The 22,605-nt window shown below is 47.8% G+C and overlaps 1 protein-coding gene across 3 annotated transcripts; it reads left to right on the forward strand.

Annotated features, from left to right (window-relative positions):
* Positions 1–440: 440 nt before the first annotated feature.
* Positions 441–22,598, forward strand: tpst1 (tyrosylprotein sulfotransferase 1). Of its 3 annotated transcripts, none has more exons than XM_048980859.1 (7): positions 441–711; positions 5,472–6,439; positions 11,943–12,141; positions 20,007–20,057; positions 20,984–21,047; positions 21,892–21,931; positions 22,163–22,598. In XM_048980859.1, exons 2-5 carry the CDS (start codon positions 5,601–5,603, stop codon positions 21,017–21,019), a joined length of 1,125 nt encoding a protein of 374 aa, XP_048836816.1. In that variant the 5' UTR covers positions 441–711; positions 5,472–5,600; the 3' UTR covers positions 21,020–21,047; positions 21,892–21,931; positions 22,163–22,598. The 3 variants fall into 3 exon arrangements, with proteins under 3 accessions (XP_048836816.1, XP_048836818.1, XP_048836817.1); XM_048980860.1 differs by lacking the exon at positions 441–711 and adding an exon at positions 809–889; XM_048980861.1 differs by lacking the exon at positions 20,007–20,057.
* The last annotated feature ends 7 nt before the right edge of the window (positions 22,599–22,605 follow it).

A 22,605-nucleotide genomic window follows, 5' to 3' on the forward strand; every position in this document is an offset into this window, starting at 1 on the left:
AAACTCACACACACACACACAAACATGCACACCTATGGGCAATGAGGGAACTCTAATTAGCCTCAGCATGTTTAGGGGGGAACCGGAGTACCAGGAGGAAATCCCAGGACGACACAGGGAGAACATGCAAACTCCACGCACATACAGACATGGTGGAAACTCGAACCCTCGTCCCAAAGGTGTGAGACAACAGTGCCATCTCCTGCACTACCGTGAAAGTCGTTTTCTGACTTCTTTGTCAGACACAACTGAACAAAAAACAAACCGTTTTCCATTTTTCCCTTTACGAAAAGCGTCTTTATGCAGTGCCGGCCTGTGTCTTTAAAAAGCATCGCATCTGCACGGTTTGGCTCCTCCCCACCAACCACTAAGACCCAATCAACTTCTTCGAGGCGACTCTCCCCCCCCCCCCAGAGTTTGTATGCGACGCTTCTTATTTTTTCGCCTCAGCTTAACAGTCCAATAGCAGTCGGTTCCGTTAATGCGCGAGCGAGAGAGCGAGCGGTGACGCGCGCGCTGTGATGTGACCGGACAGCGCTTTCCAAAGCAGCGTCTGTCTCTGCTTCTACGCTTTTCCTTTGCTCTTCTTCGGCTTGTACAGGGACACCGGACTCGGCGCGAACATCACGACGACGGGAATGTGCGGGCAGCAGCGTTCAGGACGCCGGGATCGCCAGCTTGTTCCCTAATACCCGGATCTGCGTTAAGTTGGTGGGTAGTGCGGTTCATGGCTTCCTTTTTTTTTTTTTTTTTTTTTTTTTTTACCCCCGCCCCCCTCCAAAAACGCGCTTTGTTGTTCGTGTCGGGTTGGTGTCGGACGGGCCGGCGGACTGTTACCTTCAGGCAGCTTCTCGCTGCAGGATGATCCGTGGTGCTTCCAGTGTCTGAGGTACTATCTGGCGTTTCGGCTCCCGGTGTCGTTTCCGCAAGGTCGCGACGACGGCATCTCAGTTGGCGGCTCCACATCCACACGTGTCAGCGACGCTGATTCATTCCCCTCTCGCCAGGCTCGGTACACTCTGACGGACGTATGGATGTTGATCGCACGTCGTTAGTCAGTCCATCCAAGCCCTGGCTTCTTGCAGTACTTACAGACTCGCTGTTCCGCACAATTCAGCCTGTGTGTTTCCCCTTGAGCACGGAGATCGCATCTCTGTGGTTTCCTCGATGTCCGCACAAGTCTGTTACATTAAAATGCTTTATACATTAAGATGATAAACCGGAACGTCGCCTGTGCCCGTGTTTGTCCGCAGAGCGACGCCGGGATAGCTGACACCATGCAGGATATCTTTGCAGCGATCTGTTTGATTAATAGTACGGAAGTCACGTCGTATGGATGCATACGTTTGTCACACACCAAGTCGCCTTACTTGCATCAAGGTTTCAGAGTTAATTGGTGCCAGTGCACTGAACACTGTTACCTTAATATCCAGCATATTTATTTCTAGCATGTTTGAGCCATCCCTTGGAGAGCATATTTTTCTTCTCAGTGTATCGGGACATGTTTTTCTCTTTTTGCAAATGCTGGACAGCTGCCCTTGCAGGTGGTCTGCAGGCAGGGTATGATCAGAGTGTGTATTTTGCCCTGGTTGTGTGCGGCTCTGGTTTTGTAGGATGAGATGCAGGAGTTTTTTTCCCCATTTCATATCCATTTTCATGTCCTACTTGAATTGGAGTGGGGTATAAGAAATGCTTTATGTAATTTTCATTTGACTGCTGGTGTCTGTTTACAATGTTTTTGATGGTTCACCAGCAACAAAGAAGTCCTGTAAACGCCCACATTTAGCATGCATGAGTACCTTCACAGGCTACATCTGAAATTCATTAGAAAGTGATCTGATTTTGTTTTTATTGTAAAATCTCTCTGGCATATTAACCTGCTAATATTTAGCTTTTTTGGCAATTTCCTCCTTAGCTTCATAACTGAAGGCATCTTTAGATCATTTCATTTAGTCATTCAGAAAACTACCAATCGCGCTAAGAATTTAATGTGCTTTGTTTCAAGTAGTTTTTGTCTACTTCCATTTGTTCAGACCTGATCCAGACAAAATGTTCTCCTGCTGTTACAAAATCGCAGGTGCCTCTCATCCTGTTCTTTGCGTCGGCCCGGATGGGTGGGTGGTGTTTTTGCTGAGGCCTGATCTTAAAAGAAGAAGCTTCTCAACATGCAGCTGTGGAGCATTTTATCTGCACTCTGTGGCCTATATCTATTTGTAAATAGTGAAGCACTAGTTCCTGTAGTTGTGTATATGTTTGCTAACTGCCAGTGTCACCGGCAGTGAAGGAGCTTCCCGTGTTACTTGAAATATGCTGTGAAATCTCACACATTTTGATGCAATCTTTGGTGCTTCTTCTGTGGTGTTTTGTTATTGGCCATCGTCATGTTGCCTCACTGCAGAACCAAATCCCTTGTGCACGTGGTCCATGGTGCTGGCTGGTGGCTTGCAATGCTGTGTTCAGATTGCAAGAAAATGGTCTCACTTTGGCTCACTCAGAAATCGAGGTGCCACTTGGCATTAGAGAGGTCTTAGCTAATGGGCTACTCAGGGGCTGACCTCTGGTGGCATGTTAAATCGCTCAGCCCACTAAGCTCATTTTTAAGGATGAAATGGCGGGTAACACGATCTTAAAATGCGCCAGATGCATCAGTTCCAGTTGGTCTGGGTGACGCATTCTGCTTGTTTGTAGTGAATATTCGTGAAATTGTTTCGGAGATTGCGGAGTTGGGAACTGAGTCCTGTGAGCCACACACACTGGTGAAATCGGATCACCGACAGTTGAAGCTCTTGCCGCTGTCTCATAGGAGCCTTGACTGCGTCCCATGAAGCTCACATCTCATTTGATGCGTTTCTGCTTCTGTCATGGGACTGCCGCCATCTGCTAGCTATTGTGGTATTACGGACTAACCAATGGGAAGGAACCTCATGAGATGTTAATTTCAGCCTTGAAATTAAGTTGATCTGAAGTTGAAGCTGAAGATTATTCAAAAGTTTGTGATAGGGTGGTGTTTTGATGTTTGAGAGCTCCTGAGTTTTTGAAACAAAAATTGAGAAGGGTGTATAACACATTTCAAGTGACTTTGTTCATTGTTGTTGTTCCTTTGTAATTATATAAATTTGTGATGAATCTTTGAGTAACTTGTTTCAGTCTTTTTTTTTTACCCTGTTCATAACCCTGTGTCAGCTGACCGATAACTCGCTCAAAGCCCCACTGAGTGATCAAAGGTTGTCAGTTGATCCACAGTGTGTACAGAGTCCTCTGACTGGCTGGCTTAACCCCTCCCAGCTCCCCTTGATGGCTGTTTGGCAACCCTTGTGCTGTTCTAGCCACGGCCGGAATGGAAGGACTCGTTGTGGTCAGTCAGACTGCTCTTGCCTCACCATGTCTCCTGGGAATGATGGCTGAGTGTGTGGTGTGGTCTGGAGGCAGTGGTCCACTGGGGGTCATCTTCAGCATTTCACTACGTCTTTTGGACACCTGCTTGACAAATCTCTCTCCATGAGAGAGTATTTTGAACTAATACTTAAAAGAATGTCTCTCGGTCAACAAAACCTCATAAACGCATGTTTTAAAAAATATATGTTCTCCTGTGTTGGCAGTGAAGCTTTCCTCTGCGTACCCCTTCTGTAAATGAGAGTGTTGACATTACGACCCCCCCCCCCCCCCACTCCCATCAGCGGTTAGGTTTCAAGCTGCAGCCCTGAGAGGGATGACAAACGGATCAATGTGATGGTGTTGGGGGAGGTTGGCCTGTAACTGAATATAAGAAGATCTATTAATTTAATGCAAACATTCATTCGAGCGGGGCGAGGTGTAAGCCGACCCTAGAGAGAGGTGGCAGGCGCGCTCTGCATCCAGCCCGATGCTCATGAAACCCTCGACTCTCCGCGGCATGTCCGCACGACATAAGCATCACCTTCAGTTGCTTGGTCACAGCTGTTTCCTGTGAAAGTCAGAAGGCCTCCTTTATCTTTTAGGAATAGCCCTGTTAATAATCACTTTTAATGATTCATTTCAGCAGGAAAATATCCCATAAAAGGTGGTAGAGTGTCAGATGTTCATCCGAAGGGTTTGCATGGACAGGGATACTGAGATGCCAGGCAGTTGCATTTTCTCCATAAGGCTTTCATCTGAACTGATGAATTGCTCTTTATTTAATTCACCTTTGCAACTGGCCCGCCCCCTCTGTTGTATCTGGATGCTTCTTCCTCAAGCCCACGGCCTCGAAGGCCTCGCCAGCTCTTGGCGTTTCTGCCTGACTTGCCAGTCGAGAGACGGGAGCCGCTCGTCTGCCTGTCTCAAGGTGTGTGGGCGTTATCCTCGGCTGCCTCCCACCATCTCCGCCATTGCTGAATAACAATGCATCATGAATGTGGCCTGGCAACCCTCCCCCACCCCCAGCACTCTAGTCTAACGCCCCTTGCTGCCTATTGCAACAAGGTACCACCTGCTTTAAACCTGAGAGGCCTTCCCAGTTTCCTCCTGCGAGAGAGCAAAAATGCAGGGAGGGGGCATAGTGCATACTGTGCTGCCAGTGGCCGCCTCCTGGGGCGTTTTCGTCAAGCAGGCCTCTGTGGGCTGCCCCTGATCTTTTACATATGGGAGTTGCGTAAGCGCTTCATCTCTTGAGTCAGCGGCACGCACAGACATGCTCTTGCGCTTCATCAGCAGAGCAGCCCCGTTACTTGCGCTGCTATTTGTTTTCTGTAATTGTACACGGATAATAATGCTGGTCATTCAGAAGCCTGCGGCTAACCACCTCTCCAGTCCCTCGGCTTACAGGTTCCTGCGTTCCTGTAGTCAGCTTGAGCCTTCACCGCACTGGGGATGTAGTCAGGGAGCAAGGTGGGGGCAGGAGCCGGCCAGTAGCTCTGCAGATGGCTACGGGGTCCTCCTACCGCTATGTAGATTTGCCTGAGCTGAACAAACTGGCTCTCGAAGTGTGAAGGTGGCCTGTCCAAGAGGAGGGTCCTGCTGCGTCCAGGCAGCAGCATGGGTGGGAGGCCTGGGACCCGGTGCCAGGGCCACGCGGTGGGGATTCATTCGGTGTGTTTGCAGGGTTCCGGAGACAGGCTGCCGTTAATGCAGGAGTTGTGCTGCGCCTTGGAAAATGAGACACTGAGAGGTATTCATCCTGTTCCTGCTGTTAGTTGTGTGTGTGCAGATCTCCGTTCTGATCACCACAGTAGAAAAAGACAGATGTTTGTTACGGAAAAGGGTTGCTGTCGCTAGCAGCTCTCCAGGTTAAGACGGCAGCCTTTGTGACTGGGGGTGTCCGTCATATGTCAGCTGAGCCGTGAGTGAGCTGTGTCCTGTCTGTCCTCTGCAGCCTTGGCTTTCTGCAGTGCTGGGCCCGTTTTCTTGAGCCAGGCCCAGCCCAGGCCAGATCCCCTTTTTGGTCAGGCGCAGTGAAATGCAGTGGGAGGATGATGGCTTGGTTTTTTCTTAGTTTTTTTTTGTTTTTGTTGCAGGCCTCATGGAGCTGGGGGCTCAGCGGCGGCTCGACACAGAGGAACACGGCCTTCACTCGGCCCCCGACGGCTGCCCTTGAAGGGGGGGACCCTCTGATTTTCGATTCCTTCCCTCGCCACGACCCCGCCATGATCGGGAAGCTGAAACATAACCTCCTGGTGGCCTGCTTGGTCATCAGCTCCATCACCGTCTTCTACCTGGGGCGGCATGCCATGGAGTGCCACCACCGCATCGAGGAGCGGGCCCGTCCAGGCGGCTCCAGCTTGCTGCACGCCACGCTGCGCTCGGGGCAGAACCTGAGCTCCGGCGCCGGCACCTACAACAAGGACATGCCACTGATCTTCATTGGGGGTGTCCCCCGCAGTGGCACCACGCTGATGCGCGCCATGCTGGACGCCCACCCCGACGTGCGCTGTGGCGAGGAGACGCGCGTCATCCCTCGCATCCTGGCCATGAAGCAGATGTGGAGCCGCTCGGGCCGCGAGAAGATGCGGCTGGACGAGGCCGGCGTCACTGACGAGGTCTTAGACTCGGCCATGCAGGCCTTCCTGCTGGAGATCATCGTCAAGCACGGGGAGCCGGCTACCTACCTGTGCAACAAGGACCCCTTCGCCCTCAAGTCCCTTTCCTACTTGGCCAAGATCTTCCCCCATGCCAAGTTCATCCTCATGATTCGGGACGGCCGGGCCTCCGTCCATTCCATGATCTCACGCAAGGTCACCATCGCCGGTTTTGACCTGGGGAGCTACCGGGACTGCTTGACCAAGTGGAATCGGGCCATTGAGACCATGTACACACAGTGCTTGGAGGCGGCCGACAAATGCCTGCCCATGCATTATGAGCAGCTAGTTCTGCACCCCGAGAAGTGGATGAGGACGCTGCTGCGGTTCCTCGACATCCCCTGGAACGATGCTGTCCTGCATCACGAGGAGCTGATTGGGAAGGCGGGCGGCGTGTCACTCTCCAAGTGAGTACCAATACATCAGGGCCTCTAGGGGCTGCACTCCACTGTACCTGCCTGGGTCGCGTCCTGTAGCTGAGGTTGGTTTTCAGACAGGAGCTCGAGGCCTGAGCACCACAGTGACGGCCCATGCCCTTGTGTTTGAGGCCGCCTCCTTCACCGCTTCCTTCCGCTCTGGTGTGCCGGTGAAGGAGGAACCACTATGTTCCTTGGCTGGTGCTGCTAATGCGCTCCCACAGGCACTCCATGAGCTCAAAGGAAGAGCTCTGTCCTTTGGCTAAAATAGTCTTGTTTACAAGGCGGTATTTTTTTATTTTTCATTTTCCCCTCCCAGCTGGTGACCGGCAGAGGGAATGAGTCTAGTTGGCTGCAGCTCTGTGCAGAAGCTGAGCCGAGCGGCACCGTGCCTGCATTCGTGGCGCAAGGAACGACCCGTCTGTCGCATTCGGGGGTGGGGGAGGGGGTGGTAAATAAACACAGCAGAGGAAACATTGACAGCACAGAACACAGGGGATACTGCAGCCCTTTCCTGTTTTGGTGACTGCTGGGGTGATTAATTGGGCTCCTGTTTCTTGGTTGGGGGTTGAGGGTAAGGTCATCTGGGCCGCCTGGGCTGGGGGTGGTTCATGAAACCTGCTCTCTTCTCACCTCCACTTGTGTTCTGTGAGCATGAAAAGCCCGCAGGCAAGTCCTTTCAAAATCCCAACATTGTCAGCCTTGTATGCCAAGTTGTAATGACCCTGAAATGCGTACGGTCACCTTTTGAAACCCCATTCCAGTCAGCCTTGGGTCCTTATCTACTCCTTGGCAGCTCATTCTCCTGCACTGCTAACGGAAAGCTTTCAGTTCGCCTGAGTATTGGGCTGCCTCCACCCACTTGCTGCCCCTTCCATCATCATTGAAGATTGTGAGGCTCCCCTGTATCTGTTTCTAATAAAATAAGCAGAGAAACAAGTCTTGGTAAAAGGAATAGAGATCAGGGATAGGGATAGGGTTAAGGTTGAGGGGATCTCTCCTAGTCACATGACCACATTCTACTGGAACTGCTATCATGTCACAGGTATCCTGGCTTCTTTTCTTAATTCTCGAAGGTGGGAGCTGCAGATTTTAGGTTTAAATTGTAGAGGAAGAAAATGACAAGAAATTCGTCTTCCAGTTGGAAAGAGGCAGCTCTCACACATTTAATTTAGTGTCACTCACAAGATTTTCTTTTGTCAGGATGATTTATCCAAACAGATCCACACTTTTATGGGTAGGACAATGGGCTTTGGCATCATGGCAGCGTGGGACAATCTGAGAGTGGGAGGGCGGTGGCAGCACGTCACCGAAGACGAGCGCAACACGAGTTTTCCACGTCGCTAGTGTTACACTCTGGGCGATTTTGGGCCCCATGGCCGGCCGTATGTCTCCTGCTGCTCTTGTGAATCTGCGCTGCGCATAAACCCTCCCTCTGCCTGCGCAGATGACGAGGTCAGTAGATAGGATTCAGGGATTTCTGTGAATCAGCTGTGCACCCCCCGCCCCACACACACACAGCCCCTCTCTAGGTGTCATATATAGGAGACACTTGCGTCCTTTGCTCCATTTATTACCCCTAAATACCCGCAGAGGAACATTTTATGGTGCTTCACAGGAAGCATGACGGTATGATTCATGGCCCTGGAATAAATACGAGCGTGCAGATATACATGCAAGCATGCTGACGCTCGCTGGAAATGTCACACATCCTTTTTTCCATCCTAATCTGCTGCTGTGTTATGGACCGATGCATTCTTTGTCAGATGGCCGTAACGGAGCATAGCTGCGGGCCTGCTCATGGCGTCCAGTGACTGTGTCCCTTCTTCACTTGCGTTTACCTGGGAGCCTTGATTGGTGGTTTTCTGAAGCGGTGAGAGTTGTTCCTGTAAAAGTGCCATCCTGTATTTGTCTCTATCGAGCATATTGATCTCAGGGAATGAAGCCAAGCTGCAGACATCCTGTTGGTGACGGTAACTACTGCACCTCACGCTTTACCAAGTTGCCTAAGCTCTTGGCTCCAGCTGTTAAGGAACATGCCCAGCAACCCCGCGGTGGTGTTCAATGTGGCCTGACTTCCTGTCAGGTGTACTGCCTCCTTGCGGGGCTTTAGCAGTGCCTTCTGCTCACTTCTGCTAAGCTGATGGGAAAGTTGAAGGTCTCCCCCCTGCTGGTTAGATATTGCAGTGTTCTTTTTAACACCTTGTTTGTTGGAGAGGCAGTTGCCAGCAGAGGGCTGTAACCCTTTCCCTGTGTGAGTAGCTGCCTGTACCATCTTGGTAGAGATCAGCTGGGCTTCTCCTAATGCATAAATAAGCACCAGTATGGCTTTGGAGGGAGTCTGCTTTCCAGTACCTTCTAATGGTCTCAGAGCCTCACCCATCTTTTTCATTGTGCTTTAGTATTGAGCTTTTGTCCCCCAGAGTGCCAGCTGTACATTATATCTGTCCCCAGGTACCTGGCAGAGCAGTCATTTGTCTACTTAGAGACGTAGCTGATCAGGTCCTTATCCCTGTGGCTCTATCAGCATGTGGTGGGGCAGCCCATTAACATCAATTACATGCCCTGGATTTAGGCGACTGTAACCAGGAGCTGTAAGCATTACTTAGGGAGCCGGTGTGGGGAAGGGGCCTTCTCACGCTTCTCTGCTATGCCTCCCATTGGAAAAGAGAGTGGGCTGCCCATGAATTATTGACAAACGGCCAACAGGGCTTAAGTGCTTCTCCGCGGAAGGCTGTTCTTGTGGCTTTCTGCGTTTCCCCCTCTTTTGTGTTTGTGTGGAACCAAGACGAGGAGGGGGAGTGAAAGAACAAGCCCAGGTTTCTTTGACTAAAGCCCCGTGGAAGCTGGAGGAGGAGCCGCCAACGAGGATGGCTGCTCTCAAACAGGCGTGCTTTTGTTCAGCGAGGTGCCCTAACCCGCTGTCCCCTCCGGTGTTTACTTCACCTGCTGGTAAAGCTCACTGCTCTTTAAACCTGTAAACAGAATTATCATGTGCTCAGTCCTTTAAGCAAGCAAACACTCACCGGCCCTGCGAAGAGAGACCACGTCCTCCTGAATTTACTTTGATGGTTCAGTAGTCAATGGAGAAGGGGGATTGACCCAATAACGAAGCTGTCTGGATTATGGGGATTTAACAGTGGTCAGGGGTACCGGCGTTTGGAGTGGAGAGCTCCTCTTTTCCGCCTTGTACGGATTCTGTCTTGGATGCCCCAGATGGCTGCTTGTTTTTCAAAATTGTTTTATTTAATCTTTTACCCCAGTGGTGATTATGAGTAATCATTGGACAGTTACTGCCTTAAACAAATGACTCCCCTATCCTAGAAAGATGAGATTGCCCTCAGATAATTTTGCAGAGCTCTCTCCTGGTTTATAAAGTATCTTCCAGAATAAGTGAATTGTTAAGGTGCTGCATGGATTGAGTCGGACAAGCTCTGCGACGCAGGAAATTCTTTAGAAGGCTTGGTTCACAAAGGTAGTAGCATGCTGATTCACGTCTGATAGCACTGTTATCTGTCCTGTACAGTTCGAGGTTTGAATCCTTCCTGCTCTTTGTGTGTGTGTGTGTCTGTGGAGTTTGTGGGTTTCCACCAAACCCAAGAACACAGTCAAGTAAACTGGTGGTTCTAAATGCCCCTGCTCTGAACCTGATAGTGTGTATGAACCTTCATTTGGACTGGCATGTGCGCCTGTGAGAGAGAGCGTGCAGTGATTGTGATTTCGGGGTCAGCTCAGGTCAAGAGTGCGACACATGACTGTGGCTTAGAGGCCCTCGTGCTGCACGATGGGGGTTGGGGGGATCCTTCAACAGGCATCAGAAGTGATGCTTCCTGGTTCCTTCGTTTGCTTGCGCCTCTGGTTCAGGCTGCATTTCAGATGTGGGATGCTAAGTATGCTGCTGTTGGGGGTAGACAATGCTCTCTGTCTATGCGTCACCCACGTGTGCCTGTCTTTGCCAGGGTTGAATATCCACTGGCTGCTGCTCTCGTTTTTCTGTAGCCTTGCCACGGTAAGATTGGCTGTTTCCCATCGCTGTTTACCTTTGGAGGGTTTTAGTTTGTATATCCATCCATCCATCCATTTTCCAAACCGCTTATCCTACTGGGTCACGGGGGGTCCGGAGCTATCCCAGAAGCAATGGGCATGAGGCAGGGATTAGTTTGTATAGGTTTTTGTTAGTTGTTTTGACATGTCATCAATATAAACATTTCTTCAGTCGAGTCACTTGACATTTCCTTCTTCACCCTGAGGTTGTTAGATGTTTAAGGAGAGCTGGATGACCTGCAGATCCTATGGGCCGAACCCTAACCTTGTGAGTCTTCACCTCATCAGGGCCTATCTCAGGTGTTCTCTAGCTGCTTTTAAAATACTAATCAAACTACTACTAATCAACCCCAAGCGTTTTGTATGACGGGGATTTCTGTCTGGTGCTTTATGCAGAGCCTGGTTCAGGGGGCCTCTTAGGAAGCCAGCCATAAGTGAGTAATGCCCTCTCCATGCTGAGGGCCTGTTCAGGTTCCTCACAATGTAAATCTTGTATCAGTTGAATGACTTCTTCATCCTTGTCTTTCCCGAAGAGGCCCGCCAGCCTGATGCATTCAGTACTTTCTTTTTTAATATTTTATTTTGGGACATAAATAATTTAATCTGCATGACATAATGCTTCATCCACTTCTAATATCTTCTCAAAACTTCTGCGGCTTACCGTGGAAGTCCTGAATGGTGCCCAAGCGTGTCTGTCCTGCGCTCTGCGTTTTAGGATCGAGCGTACTTGAGTACTTCTGTTATTATTGGTCGGTAGAGCGGCTGCCTCCCACACAGGCACAAGCAAAAGTGCATTTCCAGTGATTTGCTAATTTTGCTTGTGTGCTGGTTTTCATGAGCAGGGATTTAAACATATATTTATTCATAATGTGTTTTATCTCCACACTCACAGGTGCCAGGAAGCTGCCTGGCATGGTGCTGGGGGCGTAAACAAGGGGCAGCTGGGAGGGACTGACTCAACAACCTCATGAACATTGTTGAGGGGCTCTTCATTTGAACTGTTAATGACTGCCCAGACTGCTGGAACTGGGGCTGGGCAATTCATTGAATTTTAAATTCAATTACGATTTTGGTTTCCAATAATTAGTAAAACAAAATAAAGGAGAAAATTATTATTGTGCTGCATTTCATTTTGCTCCCCCTTCCATCCCCTTATTTGTTTCTCTGTTGAATTATATTTACATTTCAAGGAGATCCACTGTTAAAAAGACCATGTTTTTTATTTTTAAGTTCAAAGAGTGCATGATATTTTCAAAGTCAATGACTCATCGTGTTAAATAATCGCGATCTCAGTATTGACCAAAATAATCGTGATTATGATTTTTGCTACACCCAAGCAGCCATAGCTGGAACCGGAGCTTGCCGAGATGGCAGGATGAGTAGTTGGCCATACTCTCTGAGGGACAAAAAGGTGCAGCAGATTCTGAAGAAGCCGCTCCTTCTCTTGCAGGGTGGAGAGGTCCACGGACCAGGTGATTAAGCCCGTCAATGTAGAGGCCCTCTCCAAGTGGGTGGGCAAGATTCCGCCAGACGTGCTGCGGGACATGCCGGTCATAGCCCCCATGCTGTCCCGCCTGGGCTATGACCCACATGCCAATCCTCCCAACTACGGGAGGCCAGACCCCAGAGTCTTGGACAACACAAGAAGGGTGAGTGTGTTCCTTTATTCTGATGAACATGATGTACTTATTCTGATAGTAAAGTACATACCATTCCACCCATTCTTAAAAAGACCACAATCTGCCATGAAGTAAGTCTTTCAGAGAACTCTGAAATTTTAATTTTAAAGGCAATAGAACATTTCCCCCCCCCTTTCTTTCCTGAACTATATCAGAATTTATGGGGACCTTTGAATATAAAATCCTATAGTCAATAGCTGATGCTGCCCTTTTGTATTTTTCTTATTTGAGCACTCTAGGAAACAAGACAGCAGTGTCCTCAGAAATGGTCTTTCTTTTTGTGTGAGAACATGACAGGGTTTTTGGAGTGATTCTCTGAGTAACCTGTGAAATCACTGCTGAGTATCAGCCTGAACATTGCACTGCATGGCTTGGTGGTTATGAGACATGCTTATGCTGTAATACTAACATTTGATCGCTGACCAGGGCTCACAGGCGGTTGTTATGAAATAACACATTATATTAGCTCTAAGATCAAATTGGCTAATGATGCGGAGGTCGTCTCCTAGACTCTAGAATGGGGAAATGCTTCCTACATCCAATACAGTACAATGCAGTAAAGTGGTAAATGGTTAGAGAGCAGTAAATCATCAGCTTACACTGTATGGTCCTACAGGGGACACTTGTATTAATCACACTGTGTTCCAGTGCATTGAGTGGTTGTAGGATATCAGTCTGGCCTTGGATTTCGTGATCTAGTGGCACTTATGTGATGGTTTTAGGTTTTAATTAAAGCCACTTTAAACATGGCGAGGCCACTTACCTTGCACTGTGATGAATATTTATCAGTCATGTTCATCGTCATTATTAATGAAGCAAAATGGTGAAATGAGACGTGGGTGTCAAGGAATGGTGTGGATGAGCAGTGACTCCAGTGCCAAGCATTCCCAAGCTGATGCGCTTCATTTGAGAGATTTGACCATGGACCTAAAAAAAACACTGCAACACGGACCCCCACTGAGTTCTTTCTGCCTGTGGGGAGAAGTCGAGTGGAAACAGTTGGGGGGGGGGGGTGCATTAATAACCACTGGACCACTGGAGATGATGGTCTGAAGAGAAATGCAATTCTCTGGCTGCTGCTAGTTATTGAAACTCTTACTTAGTTCGTGTCTTTGCCAGGGTGGGTGGTATGTGTGAAATTCTTTATCAGGCTACAAACTTTCTGATGGAGATGTTGATTAACCTGTGATATTATCTTCAATTCAAACCTGAACTATGATCCAGAGAAGCTCCTCTCTTTTTTTTCTAGCAGCTGAATTCTGTTGAGGCTGTCTGGCTTATATAGGATTTGTCTGCTGTGTCCAGTTTACCATTTGACCGTTAAGCATTGATGCAGCTCAGCCTCATGAAAACATCCTGGGGCACTTCGCCAAGGATCAGTTTCGCATTGAGGTCATAGAATTCGTGGGTGAATTTGTATGGTCGTGATTTTTCACGGTATCCCTGATCGGCTGTTAGAAAATGGGGGAATGGAAAATCTAGGGTTGGTTCAGCTGCCTGATATTAGTTTAACACTCTGCTTAGCAGAACAAGGACAGACCTCAGCAGAAACTCTGCAAGGTTGATCGAAGTGGTATTTTGACATGAAGGTTGTTGGCCTTGGTCTCCATTATGGCCGACTCCTATTTCACTTCAAGCAGTAGTGGTGCTGTGTGCACATCTGCGGGACGTTAGCCGTCCCCCACCCCATGCTTTGATTGTTTGCAGCTGCCGTGTCCCTCCATTTGTCTCCAGTTCAAACTCCCTCTGCATGCGTAGCAGTGAAGGGCTTCAGTGCAGCCATGTCCTCGGATGATCTACCAGCTTTACAGTTTAAATAGTTGCCCTCAGGAACTGGTGTATGATTGTGTCATACTTTATAAAGAGCTGTCAGAGCACAGAGCAAGTTCACCATATCTGTCTTTCCAGCGTGGTTAAATGAGGGTGAACCAGAGTGAACAAGGCTGGATTAATTTCACTGGGGGGTTTTGGCTCCATGTACATGCGGCAGTTGCTTGCTTTTAATTACTAGTAACTGTAGCTCCAAACTGCAGTCAGTTTTGGATATTGGAAGATTTTCCTTATTAGCTGAAGGTGAGGTGGTAGGGTGTAACGGGACACAAAATTCACAATTCGGTACAAACTTCGGTTTTGAGTTCATGGTTTTGTGCAATTCTGGTACAGCAGGGAAAGCAAAATTTATTTTGAAATAAGTTTTAAAACGGCAAACACTATTAGGAACAGTTGTAAACCAAGGATAATGTCTCTTAAGAATAAGAAGATGGATACAAATTAAAAAATAAGATCATAAAACAATCACAATGAACTCAATCCCATCTAAATCCTGTGTTCTCTATGACTAAGTGGTCGCATATACACTGCTCAAAAAAATTAAAGGAACACATTTTAATGAGAGTATGGCATCAAGTCAATGAAATTCCTGGGATATTGAGCTGGTCAGTTAAGTAGTGGAGGAGGTTGTTAATCAGTTTCAGCTACTTTGGTGTTAATGAAATTAACAGGTGAACTAGAGGGGCAACAAAAAAGAAAATGGGATGGTTTAACAGGTGGAGGCCACTGACATTTTTCCTTCCTCATCTTTTCTGACTCTTTTTTTCACTAGTTTTGTATTTGGCTACAGTCAGTGTCACTACTGGTAGCATGAGGTGATACCTGGACCCTACAGAGGTTGCACAGTCCAACTCCTCCAGGATGGCGCATCAATACGTGCCTTGCACAACAATGCCCGGCCTTATGTGGCGAGAGTATGCAGACAGTTCCTGGATGATGAAGGAATTGATACCATTGACTGGCCTCCATGCTCGCCTGACCTAAATGCAGTAGAACTCCTCTGGGGCATTATGTTTTGGTCCATCTGATGCCGCCAGGTTGCACCTCAGACTGTCGAGGAGCTCAGTGATGCCCTGGTCCAGATTTGGGAGGAGATCCCCCGGGACACCATCCGTCATGTCATTAGGAGCATGCACCAATGTGGAGTTGGTGGACTAGCCTATATATAAACTCCCCTACAGCTGTAGATATTGGTCTGAATTTCCTGGTAAAATCTTACCTGTGGCTTTAACTTGCAGAGGTGGTTTCTGCTTTGCTCTGGTCATAAACACACTTTGGTGATGATATCTCAAATGGGCTGGCATATTGGATGTGCTTCCAGCAACATGTCAGAGTTCGGTGTAATAGAGCCAAGAGGCATTCTTAATCTTATTAACTACTCTCTGTCACGCCAGTGTTAATTAGGAATGTCCTCCAACTGCTGAATATGACTGACTAACTAACCAGCATTAGCAGTAACCAACTCGCAAGCACAATTCGCAGAATGGTTTCCGTGTTGAGCATCTGTTTGTAAATTTAGATTCCGCCTCTGTCAATAAATATATTTGTTTGTTTCCTTGTCTGTACCAAAGCAAAAACGATGTACCTAACTGTTCATGACAGATACATATACTGTTAGTCTGAATGGTGGTTGCTTTCCTGGCTTAACTCAGCCAAAATCTTGGATTTTAAAATCACAAATTATGCAGTATAGGTAATTATGGATCACTGGACATTAAGGATTGTAGCAAGAAACTTCATTTCAGGTAGGAAATTGAGTACTTCTGGAGAAATCTCAGCGAAATGATACTTTGTAAAAGCCAAATTAGATGCACAGTATTTACTCAGAACAGCTGTTCCCAGTAAACCACTGCCGTTTTTTCACGCTTAACAAGGTTACTGTGCAGAGCTTAGAGCATCTTGATGACGGAAAGCACACAGCTTACCACCCTGTGCCACTGAGTCCTCCTCTAACCCTGATTGAACACTGAATAGAGTGTAGTTCGTACTGCACTTGTGGTTTGGAGAAACCGTCATGCCGTCCACTGTCCATCTCTTGAGGAACGAGGTCAAGTGCTTCTTGAAGGTAGGCTGAAATAGACTTTGTTTCCAGGGCAACCCAACTGCAAGGCTTGTCGTTATGAGTATCGCTGGCCCATTTTTGGAGTAGCAGGGATGCAGGATAGATTTGTAAAAGATTTCCAGACCTCAAAACTTAAAGGCTGAATTATCGAAAGCATTATTAATACGTTTACTTAAGTACACAGTGCTGATACTCAAATACTGATTTCACTCTCTTTATTATGAAATTATTTATGCTAAGTATTGAGGTGGAAGGGGTCTTTGCTAGCGTATTTGTGTTCAGAAATGCGTGCAGTTGATTTTGCCAATAGGTCTTTTCGTCATTGAATGGATTGGAGGATTTGCTTTGCTGGTGGAGAGGTTGTCTCGGCCGCACCCATTCCCTCCAGCACATGTGGACTGTAAACAATATTCCCCACATGGTAAGGCGGGGCCTCAAACCCAGGGGCCCCGCCAGGTCATGTCGGTGCTGTCAGTGCTTTGCACATCTCAGCTAACACTAATGCCCTCAGTCTCCATGACGCTGGCAAAACCGCCTCTGGCTCAGCTTGTAAATGAACTGGGTTGGTGTTTATAGCCTTTTGTATCCGTGTATGAAAACAAATCCAGACTGTGGTTATAACTCTTCAGTCATCCCTCTCATTGGTCAGAAATGGAGAGCTTCGGCTGCGGTGTGCTGTAAATGAGGGGTGTCCTGGATGTGCTCCAGACCCCAAAATCGATCCCTATTAAGTGACTTTGCAGTTCTTCTGATTGCCTGTGAGAAATTGATATTTAGATCAATGATTCTTTGGCTGCTGCAGTAATGCCCGTAAGCTCATAAAGGGCTTCGTTTTGGTCTTATTGCATTAACAGAGTGTGGAATGGAGGGTGGAATAAGGCCCGAGCAGGATGCCGAAACAACCGTAATCACGAAGACTCATCATTGTCATCATCGCGTAATATTCCGGAGAACGCTTTAGGTGACGTCAATTGACGAATGAAATTTAGCCTTATGAAATGAACAGCGGTTGCTCGCACATCACAATGATTCATTCTGGTCTCGGCTGAGATGTCCAGCGCTTCTCATCTTCTGAAGGGGCTGTTGCATAACATTTACCCCCCACTGGCTGGACGGTGCTGGTTTGAGCGAGGCAGATGGCGAGCGAGCAACATGGAGCCCATGTGAGCATGCATCCGATTTGCTATCGTGACCGCGCCCATCGCTGTGCTGCTTCCTATTCCTCCTATTGCATTATGCTTTGTTATGATTAGACTGCACGTGTAAGACTGGTATATGATTTATAGCACTGTTGGTCATACAGCAACACTAATGCCTCTGTTTAAATAAGCTAATGCTCCTATATGCTGAGAAGGAAGGGATTCAAATATATTTGCGGAAAGCATTTATTATTGTGCGTCCGGATAGCACCCATGGGGCAGGCCTACTTGAAACGCATGGATGGGTCAAAAATTTTCAGGTGAAGTCAGGACTGGGAGAGGTGGCCCGTGAGAACAACATTTAGGGTTCAGTATGTGTGCATCTGGAGAGCCGGTGCCGAACCTCGGCTTGACCTGCCCCTTCCCTTTAAAATGGGTTCAGTACATCATTATGCAGTTACAGTGGGGTCTGATTTACTCCAACCTTCCATTTCTCTGTCACTGGGAGGCAGATTTGAGGCGGAGTCTTCATCCCGCAGACCATAGGGGGGATACAGGGTGTAAAGTGCTCTGCTGCTAAGTCTGCTTGATGCGTGGGCTCATGCTGTGTGCTTGGACTCCAGCCGATCACCGGAGAGGAAGGTGGGAAAGCTCCCCGACATGTGGTCGACTGGCTAAGATCACTCGAAATCAGAATCGAAAAGATGGCGATCGGCAAAATGTGCTGGCAACTTCCCAGCCAGCAAATGACAGATCCTGAGAAGAGAATAACCTGGGGATCCCACCCCCTCGAACCACCCCCCCTCCCCCAGCCAGGATCCCCGATCTGCAATACATGATGGGGAGCAGAGAGCAGAGTCGGCTGTACTGCAGAAGCATCGAGGGTTTGCTCAGGAAATAAAAGCCATACGCGGCTTGCATGTTGAAATTAATTCCGCTCTGGCTCCCAACCCCCAAATCCTCGAGTCCCCTGTGATTCTCCTCTGAAGCTTTTCCTTTCTTCAGGCCTGGAATCAATCTTTGAGCTCTGAAAACTGAGAGTATGGAACTGAACTCTGGGATTCTGTATTGTGTTGGGTCGTCCCAGGGTGAGCCAGTCGACTTCTGTATGCCTATTGGTTACTATCAGCAGCTGGGCTGTGCAAGTAAACCACACACTAAATGTATGAATGCATTTTTTAATGCGGCCAGGTAATGTAAAATACTGTTTGAATGTGACTGCGCTTTAGTTCTGATGAAGATGTTAAGTGTTCTGGGCACTGAGCAGCCATTACACTCCTATAAGCAGGTATACTGTAAAGGTGAGGCTCTTAAAGTTAAGCAGGTTTCTGCTAAAGAAAAACAAATCGAGTGTTTCTGTGCACCTGGGTGGCCTTTCGGTTCGTGCTCACAGCTGCCGTTTTTCTTCTGCCATAACTGCACAGTGCTAAAAGCTCTGCTTCATTTCCTGTATTGTAAATCCTACCATGAGTTAGCATAGCATTTACCCAGCTAATTGGATGCCTAATAGGTTATTAAGTGATTTAAGATGCTGAACACCTTGGCTGGATTGCCATGACCTCCCCCCTCCCCCTCACAGTTGTCTGGGTTTATACTTTTCTCATTTGTCTGATCCGGCTCTGTTTTGCTTGGTCAGAGTCTGTTTCCTTTCCTTTAAACTTGTTGTCCCTTGTCGTAATTCTTCATGATGAAGTGAGGAGCTTGTGACTCTGACTCTGCTGTACTCAGAGTCCTCCTATTTGGTGTCTCTTGATGAGGTGGAGAGCCTGTGACTCGGTGGCTCTGTACTGTCCTCATAGTCGTCTTGTTTGGGTCTCTTCATGATGAGGTGGAGAGCCTGTGACTCGGTGGCTCTGTGCTGTCCTCATAGTCGTCTTGTTTGGGTCTCTTCATGATGAGGTAGAGAACCTGTGACTTGGTTCTGTCCTCATAGTCGTCTTGTTTGGGTCTCTTCATGATGAGGTAGAGAACCTGTGACTTGGTTCTGTCCTCAGTCGTCTTGTTTGGGTCTCTTCATGATGAGGTAGAGAACCTGTGACTTGGTTCTGTCCTCATAGTCGTCTTGTCTGGGTCTCTTCATGATGAGGTGGAGAGCCTGTGACTTGGTTCTGTCCTCATAGTCGTCTTGTCTGGGTCTCTTCATGATGAGGTGGAGAGCCAGTAACTTGGTGCTGTCCTCATAGTCGTCTTGTCTGGGTCTCTTCATGATGAGGTGGAGAGCCAGTAACTTGGTGCTGTCCTCATAGTCGTCTTGTTTGGGTCTCTTCATGATGAGGAGGAGAGCCAGTAACTTGGTGCTGTCCTCATAGTCGTCTTGTTTGGGTCTCTTCATGATGAGGTGGAGAGCCTGTAACTTGGTGCTGTCCTCATAGTCGTCTTGTTTGGGTCTCTTCATGATGAGGTGGAGAGCCAGTAACTTGGTGCTGTCCTCATAGTCGTCTTGTTTGGGTCTCTTCATGATGAGGTGGAGAGCCTGTAACTTGGTGCTGTCCTCATAGTCGTCTTGTTTGGGTCTCTTCATGATGAGGTGGAGAGCCAGTAACTTGGTGCTGTCCTCATAGTCGTCTTGTTTGGGTCTCTTCATGATGAGGTGGAGAGCCTGTGATTCGGTGGCTCTGTGCTGTTCTCATAGTCGTCTTGTTTGGGTCTCTTCATGATGAGGTGGAGAGCCTGTAACTTGGTGCTGTCCTCATAGTCGTCTTGTTTGGGTCTCTTCATGATGAGGTGGAGAGCCTGTGACTCGGTGCTGTCCTCAGAGTCCTCCTGTTTGGTGCCGCTTCTAAAACCACTGCTTTGTTTTTCAGGTCTTTAAAGGTGAATTTCAGCTACCTGATTTTCTAAAAGAACAACCACAGGTACAGTAGCTGTTCTGCCTGTTGTTCTACACACCCCACCTCCAAATGAATTGCATTTTGTTTCTTTGGTTTTTGGTGGCGTTCGCTGCTGTTCCTACTCATTCCTGCCTTTTTCCGATCCTGTTAGCACTGCTGATGAATGGCTCTTTCCCGGTCCCCTTGTTCTCTGGTATAGCCTGACCCTGCTTGTGTTCATATTTTGGAATGCATCCTATCATGCTAGTGGCTACTTTTGAAGTCTCATTTTTTGTATTCCTTTCCGAAGATGGAAAGCACTCTGTCTCATTGATGGAAGAATATCGCCCTCTATTGACTAATGGCAGCAAGTGGCTGATTTTGCAGTCGTCTTTCCTGTGTTGCCTCGATGCACGATTCTCATGTCTTGAGAGAGACTTTTTGAGAGTGGCTGGCTGCTTTAGAGAGCCTGTCCTTGCTGCCTAAGTCACTGAAGGGCGGCAGTTGGGTGCCCCCCCTTGGGAATGCAGTGACTCATGGGGTGGCACTAGCACTCCCCATCCTCCTCTACCATCATGTGGATGCTGGTTATGCTGGGAACATGGGGTGGGGTGGAGTGCCTATATGTTCTATATCCCCTGACCTGTATTGCACCTATGTGCTGCTCCTATAGGGGGCTCCCCAGGTTTCCGAACCACTGTATTTTACCCAGGAAAACAATCCATTTTTAATATTGCTGTACTTATGCTAATAATATTGGTATTGAAGCGCAGGACAGGTTCATTTTGTCAACATATATATTCAGATGCCAGACATTCTGCACTTTGAGCAGATCTTTCTAGCCCACTATAGGTGGGAGGGGGATGGGGGTTTACCCGCCTGAGCTCAAAGGTTGAAGGATCAGGGATTTGGTCCTGGTTCTGTCCTCCTGCTGTTGCCATGCTTTTTGACCCCATCCTTGTCCTCTGCAGATCCCAAAGTCTCCAGAGAAGACCAATCCCAGTTAAGAGGAAGCAGAGGGTTCTCTGGATGCTGGTGAGACTCATCCTTGGTCATGTCAACATGGGGGGGGGGGTTGTACTAAATTCAGAAAATCTTGGCACGAGAGTCTTGCACAGTGCTTATTATCCCAGAATAAATTAGCTGTAGGCTGATGTGCAGCACGAGAAGATTTGTCAAGTGTTGCTGCATTAAAATGTGGTTGATCCTTCACAAATTTGCATAATAAAGATTTCTTTGTAATGTCTGTGGTGGATTCTGGGGCTTTTCATTCAACATGCACGTCTGTTACTGGCTGGGGCCCCTGGTCCATGTGTAACACCTCTGTCAGCCGACTTGGTGACAAGCTTGTCATTTCCATCTGAGCAGTTATTTCCTTTGGGTAGAATTTTATTTGCTTGTGGAAAAATTAATCTTTCAACCATGTCTAGTACAGGATCCAGGGGGGTGGCCTGGAGTTTGTCTTGCTGGGATGGCTACACCCAGAACCTTCTGAGGGCAGCTCCCTGATCCTTCACGATGCTTTAGTACCGTGTTACAAAAGAATGCATTTATTGTCATTGTGCAAATAACAGGCCAAGGAAACTTGCTCTCCTATGAGAGAGACAAAAACAGAAATGGGATTTGAACCACTGACTTACCAGCTGAGGCCAGCAGAGCCACATGGTGTGGTCACTGGCTCTGCAGCCCTGCTTCCCACGGTGTTACGGGTCACCTTTTGGGTCCTTGTGACCTCTGGAAGCAGGGGTATGCTTTTTGGCCTGGCTAATTTTTTTTCGCTGTGCAAAATGGAGGACAACCAAGAAGCAAGTTCACCTGCTGCCTTGTAGAATCCCTGAAGGATTCTGCAATCTGTCATTAGTGTTCTGTTCTGTTTCAGGCTCCAGTGAGGATTTGGGATGTGCAGCTCTCTCCTTGTGGTAGGTGCCATTCGTGTCTGTCTCTTGTCACGCAGGAATGGGCAGTTAAGGCAAGCAGAAGCTGAGGAGACTGATTGGGCCATAATGATAATGATGATGATGATTATGAGGGGGTGTCCGTTCCTCGTGTTACCTAAGCAGAATCTGAAAAGAGCTATGTGTTGGATGTACTTCACTGTCCGTGTACTGATCCCTGCTTTGTGTGTGTGTGTGTCGCATGCTGTGTTTCAGGGTGGGGAAGAACAGGAAGATCTGGTTAGGAGGGCTCTTGGACACCTCTTGCTCTCCTTTCTACTGGAGACCTGCTCTGGCCTTTGATGTTGTACGTTGTACTGTACTTTCACAACCTGCAGCCTAAGAATGTCATCGCCGTTTTTTCTTTTTGGTCACATCACTCATTTTTTATTTCTCTGTACAAATCAGTGATTGTTATAAGAAGCAGTGACTTTAAATACAAAGAAGGTATTTATGGAAGAAGATTTAGCTTTTTAAAGATTCAGTATCTATTTTAATTTTTCATGCCTTTCTAATAGTGGAATTCCATGGATGCTGATCTCAATTTCGGGGTTTTGGCCATGTAAAAAAATAAACATTTTTGTAACCGCTGTCCACCCTGAAGTGACCTTTTTGTATATGGAGGAACATAATAAATGAATTCATCATTAAAGGTGGTG

Source organism: Brienomyrus brachyistius, chromosome 17, assembly GCF_023856365.1.
Source record: "Brienomyrus brachyistius isolate T26 chromosome 17, BBRACH_0.4, whole genome shotgun sequence".
In the NCBI taxonomy this organism is placed as follows: domain Eukaryota; kingdom Metazoa; phylum Chordata; class Actinopteri; order Osteoglossiformes; family Mormyridae; genus Brienomyrus; species Brienomyrus brachyistius.